At 37.6% G+C, this 14,136-nt stretch overlaps 1 protein-coding gene across 2 annotated transcripts in view; it reads left to right on the top strand.

Annotated features, from left to right (window-relative positions):
* Nucleotides 1–14,136, top strand: part of LOC139981979 (condensin-2 complex subunit D3-L-like) — a 40,004-nt gene continuing 25,868 nt past the window's right edge. The window contains exons 1-11 of one of the 2 annotated variants that reach the window (XM_071994438.1): nucleotides 1–287; nucleotides 1,226–1,384; nucleotides 2,767–2,928; nucleotides 5,466–5,546; nucleotides 5,781–5,968; nucleotides 7,289–7,413; nucleotides 8,253–8,361; nucleotides 9,437–9,555; nucleotides 10,438–10,636; nucleotides 11,739–11,808; nucleotides 13,281–13,498. In XM_071994438.1, the coding sequence (XP_071850539.1) occupies nucleotides 215–287; nucleotides 1,226–1,384; nucleotides 2,767–2,928; nucleotides 5,466–5,546; nucleotides 5,781–5,968; nucleotides 7,289–7,413; nucleotides 8,253–8,361; nucleotides 9,437–9,555; nucleotides 10,438–10,636; nucleotides 11,739–11,808; nucleotides 13,281–13,498 (1,503 nt within the window). In that variant the 5' untranslated portion in view covers nucleotides 1–214. The remainder of the gene's footprint in view (nucleotides 288–1,225; nucleotides 1,385–2,766; nucleotides 2,929–5,465; nucleotides 5,547–5,780; nucleotides 5,969–7,288; nucleotides 7,414–8,252; nucleotides 8,362–9,436; nucleotides 9,556–10,437; nucleotides 10,637–11,738; nucleotides 11,809–13,280; nucleotides 13,499–14,136) is intronic. The other variant, XM_071994437.1, reaches the window with a different exon arrangement.

The raw sequence follows: 14,136 nt of genomic DNA, 5'->3' as shown, positions 1-14,136 counted from the left end.
CCTTAGGCTATACTGCACCAACGTATAGTAGAGTCACGGAATTCCTAATGTTATTTTATGTATAGTCTAAGGCCTAGCCTAGGCTACTGCAGTAAGTCGACTCGATATGTGACATCTTCGTTATTTTGTCAATCGCCCGACGTGTGTTTTGATTTGAGGGTGGCTGAGAAGTTGGGGAGATACGACAATCAACTAACGTATCCAACACGTACTTATGAAAATGGCTTGTAGGCGAAATAAAATCGCCGAAGCGCTATCTGGCACAATGATTGCAGATGTTAGTGCCGGTAAGTAACCCTAACCCTGGCTATTTTCGAAAAGCCAAGCCTAACTTAGGACTAGGCCTAGGCCTAGGCCTAACTGTTATTGTTATACCCCAAGTAAGAGTAAGAAGCTATACCCATAAGCAATGCCTAACCCATGCCTAAGTGTAACCCTACAGTTAATGGTTATATATAGGCGTGTGATATGTGAATCATTAATGCTAACGATGGACCAGTCAACCTACAACTGTTCGATATGGTCGAGGATTCGATGGGTTTGCCCTATCGAACTTTAAATAGCCTAATGTTAAACCCAACTTTAGTACTAGGCCTACAGTTAGTTAATATAGTATCAAGTTACAGTAACTAAGCTTTGCCTAGGCCTAATTCGAGCACTAGCCTACAAATAAAACAGGACTGCTTGAAAGAGATGAACTAGGCTACTCGCGTATTTTAACATCGTCAAAACATGTTTTTCTTCAGAGTATTTTAGGTGCTATTACTAGTGCGAAAAAACAAGGCTTTTGGTGTAACTAGTTGTACAGTATTACTAATTTACTAGTAGTACTGTAGTACTAGTAGTAGTAGCGTAGTCATACTACATACTATAGGCTACACATATTCACAGTTGATGCTAGGTAGCCTATAGCTACAAGAACAAATTACAATTTACAGTGGGTTAGTGCCAGGTTTTGACAGTCAGAACATGCAACGTTGTATCAATGTTGAGAAGATATTGACATCACTTTGCTTGAACATTGTATACTATATTATAGATGCAAGAGTTCTAACAACTTTCAAGTAACATTAGGCTACTGTAGCCTAGGCCTATATCAGTTATAAAAACATCTAGATGTCATTTAAACTACCGTCTGTTTTGGGCATTTGCAAATTAGATCTAAAGCAACCTGTTGGACATATAATAAGAGATTTCTTTTATTGCTGTCTGCCTCTTTCATCAGAATGGGTCAATAATGTTTGGGAAGAAGACTTCACACAGTTGCCGCAGGTACCACAAGTCTTGGAGGACTTGACTGGTGATACTATGAATCTTGGTAAAAACTTGAAAATGACCATAAGAGAACTAAGCGTGGCTTCAGAAGAAGGGTCCGACCAATCAGGTAAAACATTCAGCTTAGTGCATGTATAGAACAGGGCTCATGTTGACTGACAGCACAGACTGCTAGTTAATAGGTGCCCTCGTAAATTATCTCCATTATTAAATTTCAACAATTTCAGCTTTCACTAGGGCGTCAAAGCAAGTTTGCAATAGATTGAAAGAGCACCAGGGCTCAATTATTACTTCAGCAATATTTGTACCAGAAAATAGCTGTTGCGTTTTACGAATGATCATATTCACCGTATTTCGTCCTTTTTTACGCTCTCACTATTTGGATAACATCCCTAAAGTGGTGTCCTTTCAAATTTTTCAAAATTGTCTACTGCCTTGGTGCATGCCACTTTGAAAACTAAAACACATGCCAATGTGGCCTGACATGTCATTGAAAATCCAAGAAAATTTCTGACTTGTGCTAAAAAAAAGTTGCCATACATACATGTCCCTCTCCATCCTTCATTGTGTCCCGCAGAACCACTATTATTTCATACAAATTGGCAGTTCTTAAAGAGCTACTGTATATGCTCCAATTATAGCACTCTATACAGGTACAGTAGCCAGGAAAGTTTTGTGATTACATAATCGACCTGCCACGGTCGTAAATCCACCTCAGGCTCTAAGATTAGCCTGCATAGCTTCTTTACACCATTAGGCTCTTTGTGTAAACACTGTGTGGTCTATACAGCAGACCTTTAAATTTGATTAATTAACTGTTGAGAATTTGACTGAGACCTAAACATGACCTGAAATGATGAATACATTAGTTACATTAATGAGTAATTACAGAGAACAATTTATATCGCATCGCAAAATGCAATACAAACTGGTCAAGTTGCTATACAAGTGTGAAGATCATGTACATAGTAGTTTTCTACACAGGAATAAAATATTATACAACACCTAATTGTATTCTGGTCATTTGATTGGTCAATTGCTCTTTGATTGCATGCAAAATCCGCTCTATTCCACTCTATGAAATAGAACCATGGGTTATACTTTTTTGGCAGCACTTTTTTCAATGGTACAGTAAGAGAGCAGAGAAACCTGTCTGTTCAAAACAATATGTTGCATGAGTGCCTTTTACCCATCTTAATATAATATGTTGTATAAAACAAATAATGAATGGTTTCCATTCGTGCAATAGTGCAAATATTTCATTCATTGAAAGATGTAATTTGTTCCATTCAACTCGGCTGCACCTTGTTGAATGGAACATTCCATCTTTCAACTCATGAAATATTTGCACTATTGCACTCATAACCATTCATTATTTGTATAATATTCAATGAGGAAAGAAGATCAGAGCCTATGAAATATGCTGCTCGCAAAATTTGAACTCTAAATTAATCCTTGTTTAATATACATTTTTGCTTTATTTTTCTCTAGACTTTTGGAAGATTTTGACAGAACAGAACTTGAAACCGAAAGCCCTGGTGGCTTGCCTGTACTACTTCATGCAGAGGGTGGACCAGTACGTTTCTCCCGCAGAAGAACGAGAGGTTGCCATTTTGGCAGCCCACCTCTACTTTGCCATGATTGGTGTTCCTGGTAAGTTTTGTGACCTACTGTACAGTTGTACGAGGTTGCCAACTTTTGAAGTTTTCTACATTTTCACAATGTTTGTAGCCACTTGCTAAAATATGCAAGTGAATAAAAAAATACTGACCTAGTACGAATCAGCAGAGAGAGACTGTGGATGCAATTCCTTCACACCATTCATCCTCATGGGCTCAACATTGAGGAAGGACATGACTAACTTTTCTGCTCCACCCCCCACTTCCCCCTGTCCCCTCCCCCTGTCACTTCCCCTTTTTCCCCCTCTGTCTGTCTGTCACCCCTCTTCCCATAGCTCTCTTCCACCTTTTTTCTTTACACCTTCCTGTCTTTGTCCTTCTCCAGTTTATTCCCTCTCCCCTTCCCTTAATCCTCTATTTGTCCCTCCTCTGTTTATCTCCTACCTCTCCTCTTCCCCTGTTGGTTTCTTTCTTTCTTCTCTCCATCCAGGGACGTAGCCAGGGGGGGAGCAGGGGGAGCGACCGCTCCCCCCCTTTCAGTGTCGAAAAAAATGTTTAAAAACTGTTGTTTTTTTAGCATGGTATTTTGTCAGTGCTCTTTTGATCTTGAATACTCGTCAGCTCCATTAACTCAATTATAATCGTAGTAACATTCACACCTACTGATTCAACTACTTACTTAGTTTGGCAGATGCAATTAGCTAAATTTAGCCTATAGCCTATTACAAGCCTACAGTTGGCCACTGCGTAATAAAATACATATTGCCTACCTAACCGCACTCTATGGAATGTCACAAACCGTATGCACAACAACGTCGACAGCGTTCGTTCTCATCCTTTCTATGATTCGTCCTAAGTTGTTGCACGAACAGCATGTTATGAAGCTAAGCTAGCAATCGTACGTGATACGCACTTCCTATGAATAATTATTACACTGCTAATACACTGCGATAACGATATTTGTTTTTAGGCCACTGCATATCTGGCTATATTCCAAAATATTATATTATATTGTCCATCAGTTAAGTTGGTCAAATGTATTAAAGTCCAGACATTGGACAATAAACAAGAATCATCCTACTTTAAAAATTGTAAAAGAGCACTATGTTTGTCTTTCTGATATATTATGGAAAAGAACATGTAAAAGAATTCAAAAAAGGAAACAAAATCTGCTGATAATATGATATCATGTGATCAGGGGCGTAGCCAGTATGTAGCACTATGGGCCCGGGCCTACACTTTTTTTGGCCAATTAAGTTATCTTTTTTTAAAAACACCCATATTTCAAATCCATAAGCTTGCTGGACGAGTTTAAGAGTCTAGACAGGAATAACTATTGAAATGAACGTAGCAAGAATATGGCTTAATTAGGTGACCTAGTCTTCTAATTTAGGCTATCATTTCTATCGCGTGCCGTTTCATTCAACACTCTACCCGCCGAAAAAGACTATAGGATCCGATCTTGTCAGTGTTGTAACATCTAGTTAAGAACCTGTTTACGCAGATAAATTTCAGTTGAGAAAACAGTTGAGAAATTTGAATCAGATGGCAATCGTCGGATAGCTCTCGCTTTCTCTTATTAGGCTAACTTAAACATTTACAGTTGTATCAAAGACAATTACTGGCTATAGTTGTATCTAAGACATTTCTGGCCTATCTATATATGTAACTACAAGTATCAGCAGTTGAAAAGTATGACTACTCTGTACATGTACTTTGCTAATTTTAAATACATTATGAATGTACTATAATAACTTGTTTGTTTTTTTGGTTGAAAAGTGATATTGAATGAGGTGTCTCAAGTTAACAAGAGGCCATGGAACCAGCATGAACACTCGGGAAGGGCCGTTTCCGGCCATCTGGGGGGTTTGTAAAACCAAAAATTTTCTTGTACGCTCCGCGCCAACCGATGGTGGCGCTCCACTCAGATAGTCGTGCCTAAATTTTTGAAAATCGATATCAATCGCAAAAAGTGCTCCCCTTTCAAATTCTTGGCTACGTCGCTGTCTCCATCTCTTGTCTACTAATCCTCTTACATCTATCTCTTTTGTGTTCACCCTGCTCATTAACCTGTCTGTTTTCTCTGTATGCTGTGTGTGTTTTTGTCCCTTCTGTTTCTGTTACTTGTCATTTAGCCACTGAAGAAAATCCTGCTAGGATTTAAACGTCAGCACTTTATTACTTTTACACAAGAAAATTTACCGTCTAAAATCAAGTTCCCACTGGCAGTTTCCTGAATTACAACAAACATCAGATTTTGTATCTAGCTTTTGAGAGCAGACCAAAGATATTTGCCTTAAATGACTTAAGCAGTAATACAGGCTTATAGTGGTTACGTCTGATTTTGTAATGAAGATTGTTAAACCTAATTTAAGATGAATGTTAAAATTTGTGTATGCTATATGTTATTTCTTCTTTCATTTATATTTGTATGGTATATGTTGTTTCTTTTATTGTATATATGGTATTATATGTATGGTACATGTTGTTTCTTCTTTTATTATATATATATGTTACATATTGTAAGGTTAGATTGTTCACTTCCTAATGCCATCTCTTATTTGTTTCCAGGCAGTGGAGCCTACAGCATTATTCATCCCGTTGTATTTGAAGAAGCTGTCGATATTTTTAAACTTCTCCCGTCGTCAGATGGTGAGTTTTCAGAATTGTTATTCGATCTGTTCGTTCGGCATTTAGGAGAGTTATGTTAACCCTACATACACAGTTTATGTTTTTTATTTTGTGATTTGCAAACATCTCAACAATATACCAGTTCCCTTGGAAAAAAAAGGTTGAAACATAAATATTTATGTACCGTGGAAAGTCCAGTTTTGATTTTCAAAGTGAATTTCATTTTTCAAAATCAACGTTCGCATTTTCCCATAGGTGTTGAGAGTGCCAAGAGGAAGCGTGTGACTAGCCAATCGCAAGGCAGTAAGGCACCACGCCTCAATCAGCGACAGAAGCAAGTGGTTGGATTCGATGAGGATTCTGATGAAGATGAAGACGATGTTACTGCTCTCACCTCTCATGAAACCAGACATCTTCGTTCCTGCCTGCTGGAAATGTTGAAGGTTAGTTTTAAGCATAACCCAAGGACTTATCGTAACCCAGCTTGTGGTGCAACAAGAATTCAGGTTTGGACCTCTCCAAATAAAACATGAATGGAAATGGACAAAGATGTAATGTTGATGTCCCAAGTTAGGAAACAGTTACACTTGAAAGGTTTTAACAGAAAAAAACCCCAGAATCTCTGTGTATAAAAGACAGCTAATTATATAGGAATAATTATGATATGAGATACTGGACTTGTGAGCCCTTGTGTTTTAGTTGAACAGCATCACACCAAAATGGACTAAGAATTTTGATGTCTGAAGTTAGGAAACAGTTCCACTTGAAAGGTTTATGACAGAAAAAAAACCCCAGAATATCTGTGTATAAAAGACAGCTTATTATATAGGAAAAATTATGATATGAGATACTGGACTTGTGAACCCTTGTGTTATAGTTGGACGGCATCACACCGAAATGGACAAAGATGTAATGTTGATGTCTGAAGTTAGGAAACAGTTCCACTTGAAAGGTTTATGACAGAGAATAACAGAGTCTCTTGTGTATAAAGACAACTAATTATATAGGAATAATTATGATATGAGATACTGGACTTGTGAGCCCTTGTGTTTTAGTTGAACAGCATCACACCAAAATGGACTAAGAATTTTGATGTCTGAAGTTAGAAAACAGTTCCACTTGAAAGGTATATGACAGAAAAAAATCCCCAGAATCTCTGTGTATAAAAGACAGCTTATTATATAGGAAAAATTATGATATGAGATACTGGACTTGTGAGCCCTTGTGGTTTAGTTGAACAGCATCACACCAAAATGGACTAAGAATTTTGATGTCTGAAGTTAGGAAACAGTTCCACTTTAAAGGTTTATGACCAAAAAAAACATCATCTCTGTGTATAAAGACAGATAATTATATAGGAATAATTATGATATGAGATACTGGACTTGTCAGCCCGTGTTTCAGTTGAACCGCTGCACTCCGTGGACTGCCGCTCGAGACAATACTATTTATGTTATTTATTAACCAAAGCCGAAAAGGCTTAAAACTGGCAAAATATTGATCATTCCTAAACTGATATGTATTTTCTGGTGACAAACAATGTAAAACATATATTGAAGAGAATAAATTCTATGCTGGATGAAAACCTTATCTCAATATCTTGCCCCTAACTCGATATACGGCTTATTGAATGTAAACGTTCCCCCCCTCCCTCCCTGATTGACAATGGAGATGAGGGAAAGGGTGGGGACCATATCCTGGCCCACATATATGCATGCGACTGCCAATATATCTTACAATGTATTCTCTGTTTGTCTCGGTAGGAGCTGGTGAGGCTCATCCTCAAGAAATCCGTCAACGATAATGAGCAGATGTTGAATCAGCTGGTCTCCCGACTGGTGGAGCTAACTAAAAGTACAGAACAACATAACGTAGACTTTGAATCAAGGTAAGGACTTCCACTGTAGTTTGTCTCTGACTATTTATCAGAGTGTAAGACAACTTGAGGATTCCGAACTAGTTCACTGGAAATTAAATAGGACTGTTGAATGATTTCCTTGGAGTGGTCCATCTCAGAACGGCGAGACTCCTGGAATTGCAGGGGATGATTTATCCGGTATCGCATCCCAAAATGCTATGTTAAAATTTCAAATTCGTTAAACACATTCAATGGTGTGTAGCTGTGTTTGTATGCAGTAAACCACACTGTTTCATGTGAGACACAGTTCAGAGACTTCAAAACTCCTACACAAAATTTGAAACCCAAAAATATTCCCAGAATTGATATTTTTTGCATTTTGCCAACTTTTTTTTTCTTTCACCAATGCAAATGGTACACAAGGTACTTCTAGCCAAGTTTAAATAAAACATTTTGAATACATTTCATAGCGTAACCGTAGCGTAGCATCTACCTGAGATCTTGTGATGATGTTTTCTCATGGAAAGCAAAGGTATGACAGGCTAAAACTGGGAGGAAGATGTGTGTTCAGTTGAAAAGCAGAAAATTAAAATGAAAAAAGGGAAAAGATGTTGCTTGACTGATTTGTCTCAAAGTCATCCAGACAAGCTTACTACATTTACATATGTGTATATTATATCAAGTTATCAACTCATACAATTTTGTCGGTGTCCTAGTAGTCACACTTTGTCTCTTCTACCCTACCATATCGGTATAAGTTGCATTAAAGATTCTATCAAAAAGTGGAATTTGTTACTGTTTTCTCAGCTGAATAACTTTACTAAGTAACTATTTAAACCCTCTCCACCATTTCTCTCTTTTCAATCCAGGGATGTCGCTTCGGTATCCTCTTTCACCCAGGGGGCGTTCATGGGTCTCAAATGTCTTGGTTCTACCCATCATTCAGAGGGGAGCGATAAGATGCCTCCACTGACATTGGTAAATCAATTGTAGGGTTGGTAGAGAGGCAACCAACTCTCTCTCTCTTTTTCAAATTTAAAGAAATAAAACAGCTTAAGTATTTGTTTTTTCATTTCTTTTGGGAAGGGGGGGGGGAGGTGCTGGAGATTTACAGTCAGTTTGTCATAGTAGAAAACCATCACATCATTGTCAAAAGGGAATAATATTGACGATGATAATTTTTCAATTTTCATAGAAATTTTGCTAGAATCTGGCGAGACATTCACTGGACAGCCAATGAAACAGAAGGAAACTTAAACCCTTTTCTGCAATATTCAAGCAGCAATTGTTGTCAGTATCTTTGGAAATCTTTTCAAATCCTATCTCTTTGCCCTGTACACAATTTCCTTAATTGTCAAGGGTTTAGTCAATTTTGTGTAAAGATGAATTCTTTATAAACTTTCCCATATCTCTTTTACCGATGGATTTTTAAACGTCACAGTGAAAGTATTAATATTCATTATTCAATAATATTCAGTAATAAATGATGAGAAATATATATCAAAGGGTAAGACTTGTATGAGTTCAATTAGTTCTCAATGTATGAGTTCAATTTGTTCTCCCATAATTGTGTTTCATTTATATGTGGCATTGGCCGAACAAGCCCTTTCCTTATTAAATTTTTTCCGTTAATTCATGGAGTTGAATTTATACTTATGTATACTTATGTCAAATGTAAGTTCTCCAGCAGACGTTCCCAGCTGTTAAAAAGAAATATAGCCATTAGCTTTTATTTCATGTCCTTGAAATTAAAGAGTAAATCCAACTAATCTACTCATCACAATGCTAGGAAGACAATTGTTATTCAGTACTTAGTTAATCAGTTAATCTTTACTTAATTTTTTGTTTATTTGATCTTTCTATGTTTGGGATTAATTGATTAAAGCCACACACAATTATATTTGGGACCATTAAAAGTAATCATTAATATTGATGGAGAAAATTGGGGCAAGTTGGTCTTGGTTTGTATATATGTGTAATTGTTGAAATATTTTATTGCATCTGACTACGGTCAAATTTTCCTCTTCACAATGTTCAATTTCTCCTCTTGTAGGTTTTCAAATACCTGATGCCTAGTTTATTGATGTTGATGGGTGAGAATGAAGGTGTGGCGGCTAACAACATCCCACAACAGATTCAGAGGATCAAACAGACAGCTGTTGAGTTTGTCTGGTGAGTATCCCCTTCAGCTTCCAGATTTGTAGATGTTTATCCCGAATTCCCTGAAGATACAAGATGATCTGACCAGTATAAATCCCCAAATTCCCTAAACTATACAAGATTATCAGATGTATATCCCCTAATTCCCTGATGGTACCAGATGTTCTGACTAATATATATTCCCTAAACTATACAAGATTATCCAGTGTATATCCCCTGATGATATGAGATGATCTGACCAGTATATATCTCCTAATTCTTTAAACTATACAAGATCATCCAGTGTATATCCCCAGATTCTCTAAACTATACAAGATTATCTGATGTATATCCCCTAATGTCCTGGTGATACGAGACGATCTGACTAGTTTATATCCCCTAAACTATAAAAGATTATCCGGTATATATCCCCTAATTCCCTGGTGATACAAGATGATATAACTAGTATATATCCCCAGATTCCCTGAAATATACAAGATTATCCGGTGTATATCCCCTAATTCCTTGATGATATGAGATGATCTGACCAGAACATCTCCTCTAATTCCCTAAACTACACAAGATTATCCAGTGTATATTCCCTAATTCCCTGAGGATACGAGATGATATGACCAGTATATATCTCCAGATTCCCTAAAATATACAAGATTATCTAATGTATATCCCCATATTCCATCCCACAAGAGATTGAAACCACCACTGTTGAATATTCCTCCGCCAGGGTGAGTATCCCTGGCTCTGTCTGTGAGAGTACAAGTCCACCAGCGTGAAGTGTTTGATTAGATCAAAGTTAGTTTTCCAGTCTCACTCCAAGCCTGGATAACATGTATGAGAATGATGAACAGTCCAAAAGGTTTGGTCATAAACCAAACTTGTTTTTTCGTTTCTCATCAGTCACATGATCAGTCACATGGGTGAGAAGTCTTTCGGTAGTGTGAGGGTTCTTCTACAGCACATGTGCGTCACGGTTCCGGAAAAGGCCGAATACCGGACTCTGGTCGGTCGGGAGGTTGTGAAGATACTTCAGGGTCTTCCAGAGGCGGCACAGGAGAGTTTTATGCAGTGGCTGTGTAAATACTCTCAGAATGTCAAGGTGAGATGTTGCTTGAAACACTTTATATCGTGCAGCACCCATTAATAACTTCTTGTGAAGAACAGGCCCTAATCTACCATGGCTTAATAGAGACATAGTAAAGGAAAAAAAATTGAGATAGAAGGCAAAATTTTGATATAAAAAGTCAAAACTTTGTGACAAATAGCTAAAATTTTGACTTTTTATCTCATTCCTGACCTTCCATACCTAGTGGCAAACTTTATCTTTGGGATGTAAGGTGCAATGAAATTGTGTTGTTTTAGCATTCCACAGTTACTTGTATGATAGTTGTGGCATTCCCGGCCTTCCATACTTATGGATATAGTTACCTGCCTGCCAGCCACCATTTTGCTTTAATACACTTCTTCCACAGTTGAAGTTTTTAGTTGATTAAAACCTCACTAAAAGTCAATTAATCAGATTACAACTTAAGGAATCTGTCAATTGGAGGTTGTAGAGGTATCACTGTCTCATTAGTATTTAGTATTAATTAGTATTTAGTATTAATTAGCAATACTGGTCAAGTGTGTTAGTAGCTCTTTGGTCAGTGCTGACTATGTACCTGCTACTACTTGGGTTGATCTGTATCCTCTGTGTTTCTCTTTCGTTTGATTGGGGACACCTTTTTAGAAAGTAAGCACCTCATATAAGGTGGTGATTGCATAATCCTGAATAATTAACATTTACACATAGCTGTAGATACAGAACTGCAGAGATGTTTCCCTCAAGGCTGGTGCATCTTGGATCTGTGTTTACAAGTTTGAAGGCCTTTTTTTTAGACATACTTTGTGGTATAACCCTTGATGGACCATCCTCATATAACCTGAGACTGTGAGTAGTTCACCCAGGATTTAGGTGAACATCAGGCATTCCCAATGCAGAGGGTTTTATTACTTCTGAGGATAAGGCCATTATCGATTTTCACTGGAGCGTTGTTTAGTGCCAAACTGGTCAATAAAGGTTATTACAACAATGTCATCCACTTGACCATTGATTGCAATGGTTATAATAAGTTGTTATTGCCACCCGGCTGTTGTCAGCTGGTAACTAGATCTTGGGACAATGACCCTCTCTCTGACCAATATCATTTTACATTCCCCAGATCGGCTATCGTGTCTTCGCCCTGGAGGTCGTTACCATCTTGATGGAGCCAACAGGAGCTGATCCTAACGGTAGGAGCATTTAACTCCGTCTCTACCAACAGTTCAGGATTCCAAAAACATTAAGAAGCATTCAAACCATGTTTGTGGGAATTTCATGCGCCTTGTGGGAGTTTGCAACACAAACAGACATGATTAGTCATTATAAATTCACAAAAACAAAAGTATTCAAAATTAGAAGAACAGAAAGAGTCCTTGACTTTTCTATTCGTGGTGAAAGCACTTGGTCGTGTGCTTCACGAACAATTATGGGGAAACTAACGAACCCTTGACTACATACAGTAGGCAGAGTAGCGTGACTACCTACTGTAAGAACTGAAAATATTAATTTGTCCAACTCGCTCTTAAATGAGGTTAATACAACAATATGACAAAGAGCTGAGGCAATGAAATACTGAGACTCAAATTAAATGCATTAATTCCCGGCTCATAAACTGTCCTTTTATGATGTAATAGAGGATTTCAATTTCTAGCTCATAAACCGTACTTTGGTGAAATAATATAGGCAGATGTCCTAGTGTGTTCAATTGCTGTCTTGGCTTGAGTAATGTTTGGTTGGTTTGGAAACAAAATGTAGACCAAAAAGGTAGCAGGTTGCTTTAGAGAATTACACCATTTAGTGTTAGGTCTAGCCTACATGGCACCTGTGGGGTAGGTTGGAAGACAGTGATCGGTTAACCACTTCGGGAAAGATATCAAGTTTGTTTATAAAGAAATGTTACTAGAAGCTGAAAGAAACAGTTGTATGTCAGTGTGCCTATACCACTTGTTTGTTGATTCATGCGTGAAAAGAATAGCTCAGATGTAAATTTATATTGTAGCTGGTAAAATGGAAACATTAATGAAAGCACCCTGGTGAAATTCTGTCGATCCCTAAGGCCTAAGCTATGTGATCTAAATGAAGTTGATAAGTTTTGTACCAAAATGTGAACTTGAACCAAGCAGGTAATGTATAACAAAAACAAAATTGTGTCCTTTATTTTGTTCCCTGTATTGTTTTGACCCTGGATTGCTGGGTGTTGTTCCAATTTTCTTTTACAATGGTTGTAAAGCTTATCAAACACATGTCTGTGAACATGAGTGTATCATAAATTTATTGATGCGATTCCATCGTATTTTCAAGTAGAAAAGTTAAAATTAAAATTTTGAAGAAAAGGGAAATTAATTTTGAAGTAGTGCATGTCAGATTCTCCTCTCGTTTGCTTCAAGTTCACTATTTGGTACAAAACATTGAAAGCATCATCAGCTTGATGTGTTCAAATGAATACATATCTAAAGCATGGCATTTACTAATTTCATGAAATCTTTCTCCAGGTTGCCAGGACAATATTCCTCTTAATATACCAAATTTAAATGTACCTCTGAACTACCCGCTTTAATAGTCTCGTTTTCTGCTCCAGAAATTTTATTGGAATTAAACTTTAAGACTTAAACTCGGGATGGACATGACACCGCAACTAATTGAACTCACATTTGATCAACAGTTACTCCGATTCCTGCAGGCAGTTCCAATCAGTTCCTATCCCAGAAGTCTCTGCTGGCAATGCTGATTGGTCGATGCTCAGACAGAGCACCGACTGTAAGAGCCAAGGCCCTCACCTGCCTCGGTCAGTTTACCTCAAACGACAGCCCACACATAGCCCTGGCCCTCCAAGAACTGTTCTTGAATCCCACATCACCTGGCAGTGCTGGAAATGGACAGGTAAATAAGAGATTGACCTCAACTTTGGCTAATATTTTGACACAGAATAGTTCAAGAAAAATTTGATTTATTTTTTTATTTTAAATTCCTTTTCTGGGTTGGGAAAAGCTGAAATGTTGTTACTTGATGGTTTAAGAATTTAAAGTGGTTCTGATGTTTTTTATGTTTGTTTTTTAGATTCAATCATTTCGTGAAATGGTTGTGTGATCATCGATAAAGAACCTTGATACTTTGCTATCGGTGTGAGGTGTGATTTTATAGTAAAGAGGAGGGGTGGGGGTGGGGCAGGAACGGGTGGGGAGTTGTGTGCAGGTTGGACACATAAAGAGTACCACATCGATGTCGCTTCTAGACCAGGGTGTAGGCAAACGTCTCCTAGAGGAGCAGTTGTGTTTCCATGCATTTCAAAGCCCGCTAGAAGCACAATTATGAAAATGAAAATGTTCAAAAATATGGTTCCCATTGGGTATCATTATTTCCCTCTGTGGAGATCCAAGTTTAGGGATATGATGTTGCTTACGATAGTCTCTGTAATATTGTTGTCTACGATTACTTTCATATTATATTTCGCTGTTTAATTTTTAATATTATTCACCTCCTCTATGAGATATGCTTTGTCTGTTTACATAAACATTTTC

This window comes from Apostichopus japonicus, chromosome 16 (genome assembly GCF_037975245.1).
Source record: "Apostichopus japonicus isolate 1M-3 chromosome 16, ASM3797524v1, whole genome shotgun sequence".
NCBI classification, from domain to species: Eukaryota; Metazoa; Echinodermata; class Holothuroidea; order Aspidochirotida; family Stichopodidae; genus Apostichopus; species Apostichopus japonicus.
The sequence above is the reverse complement of the archived record's forward strand: the minus strand, read 5'-3'. Positions and strand labels throughout refer to the sequence as shown.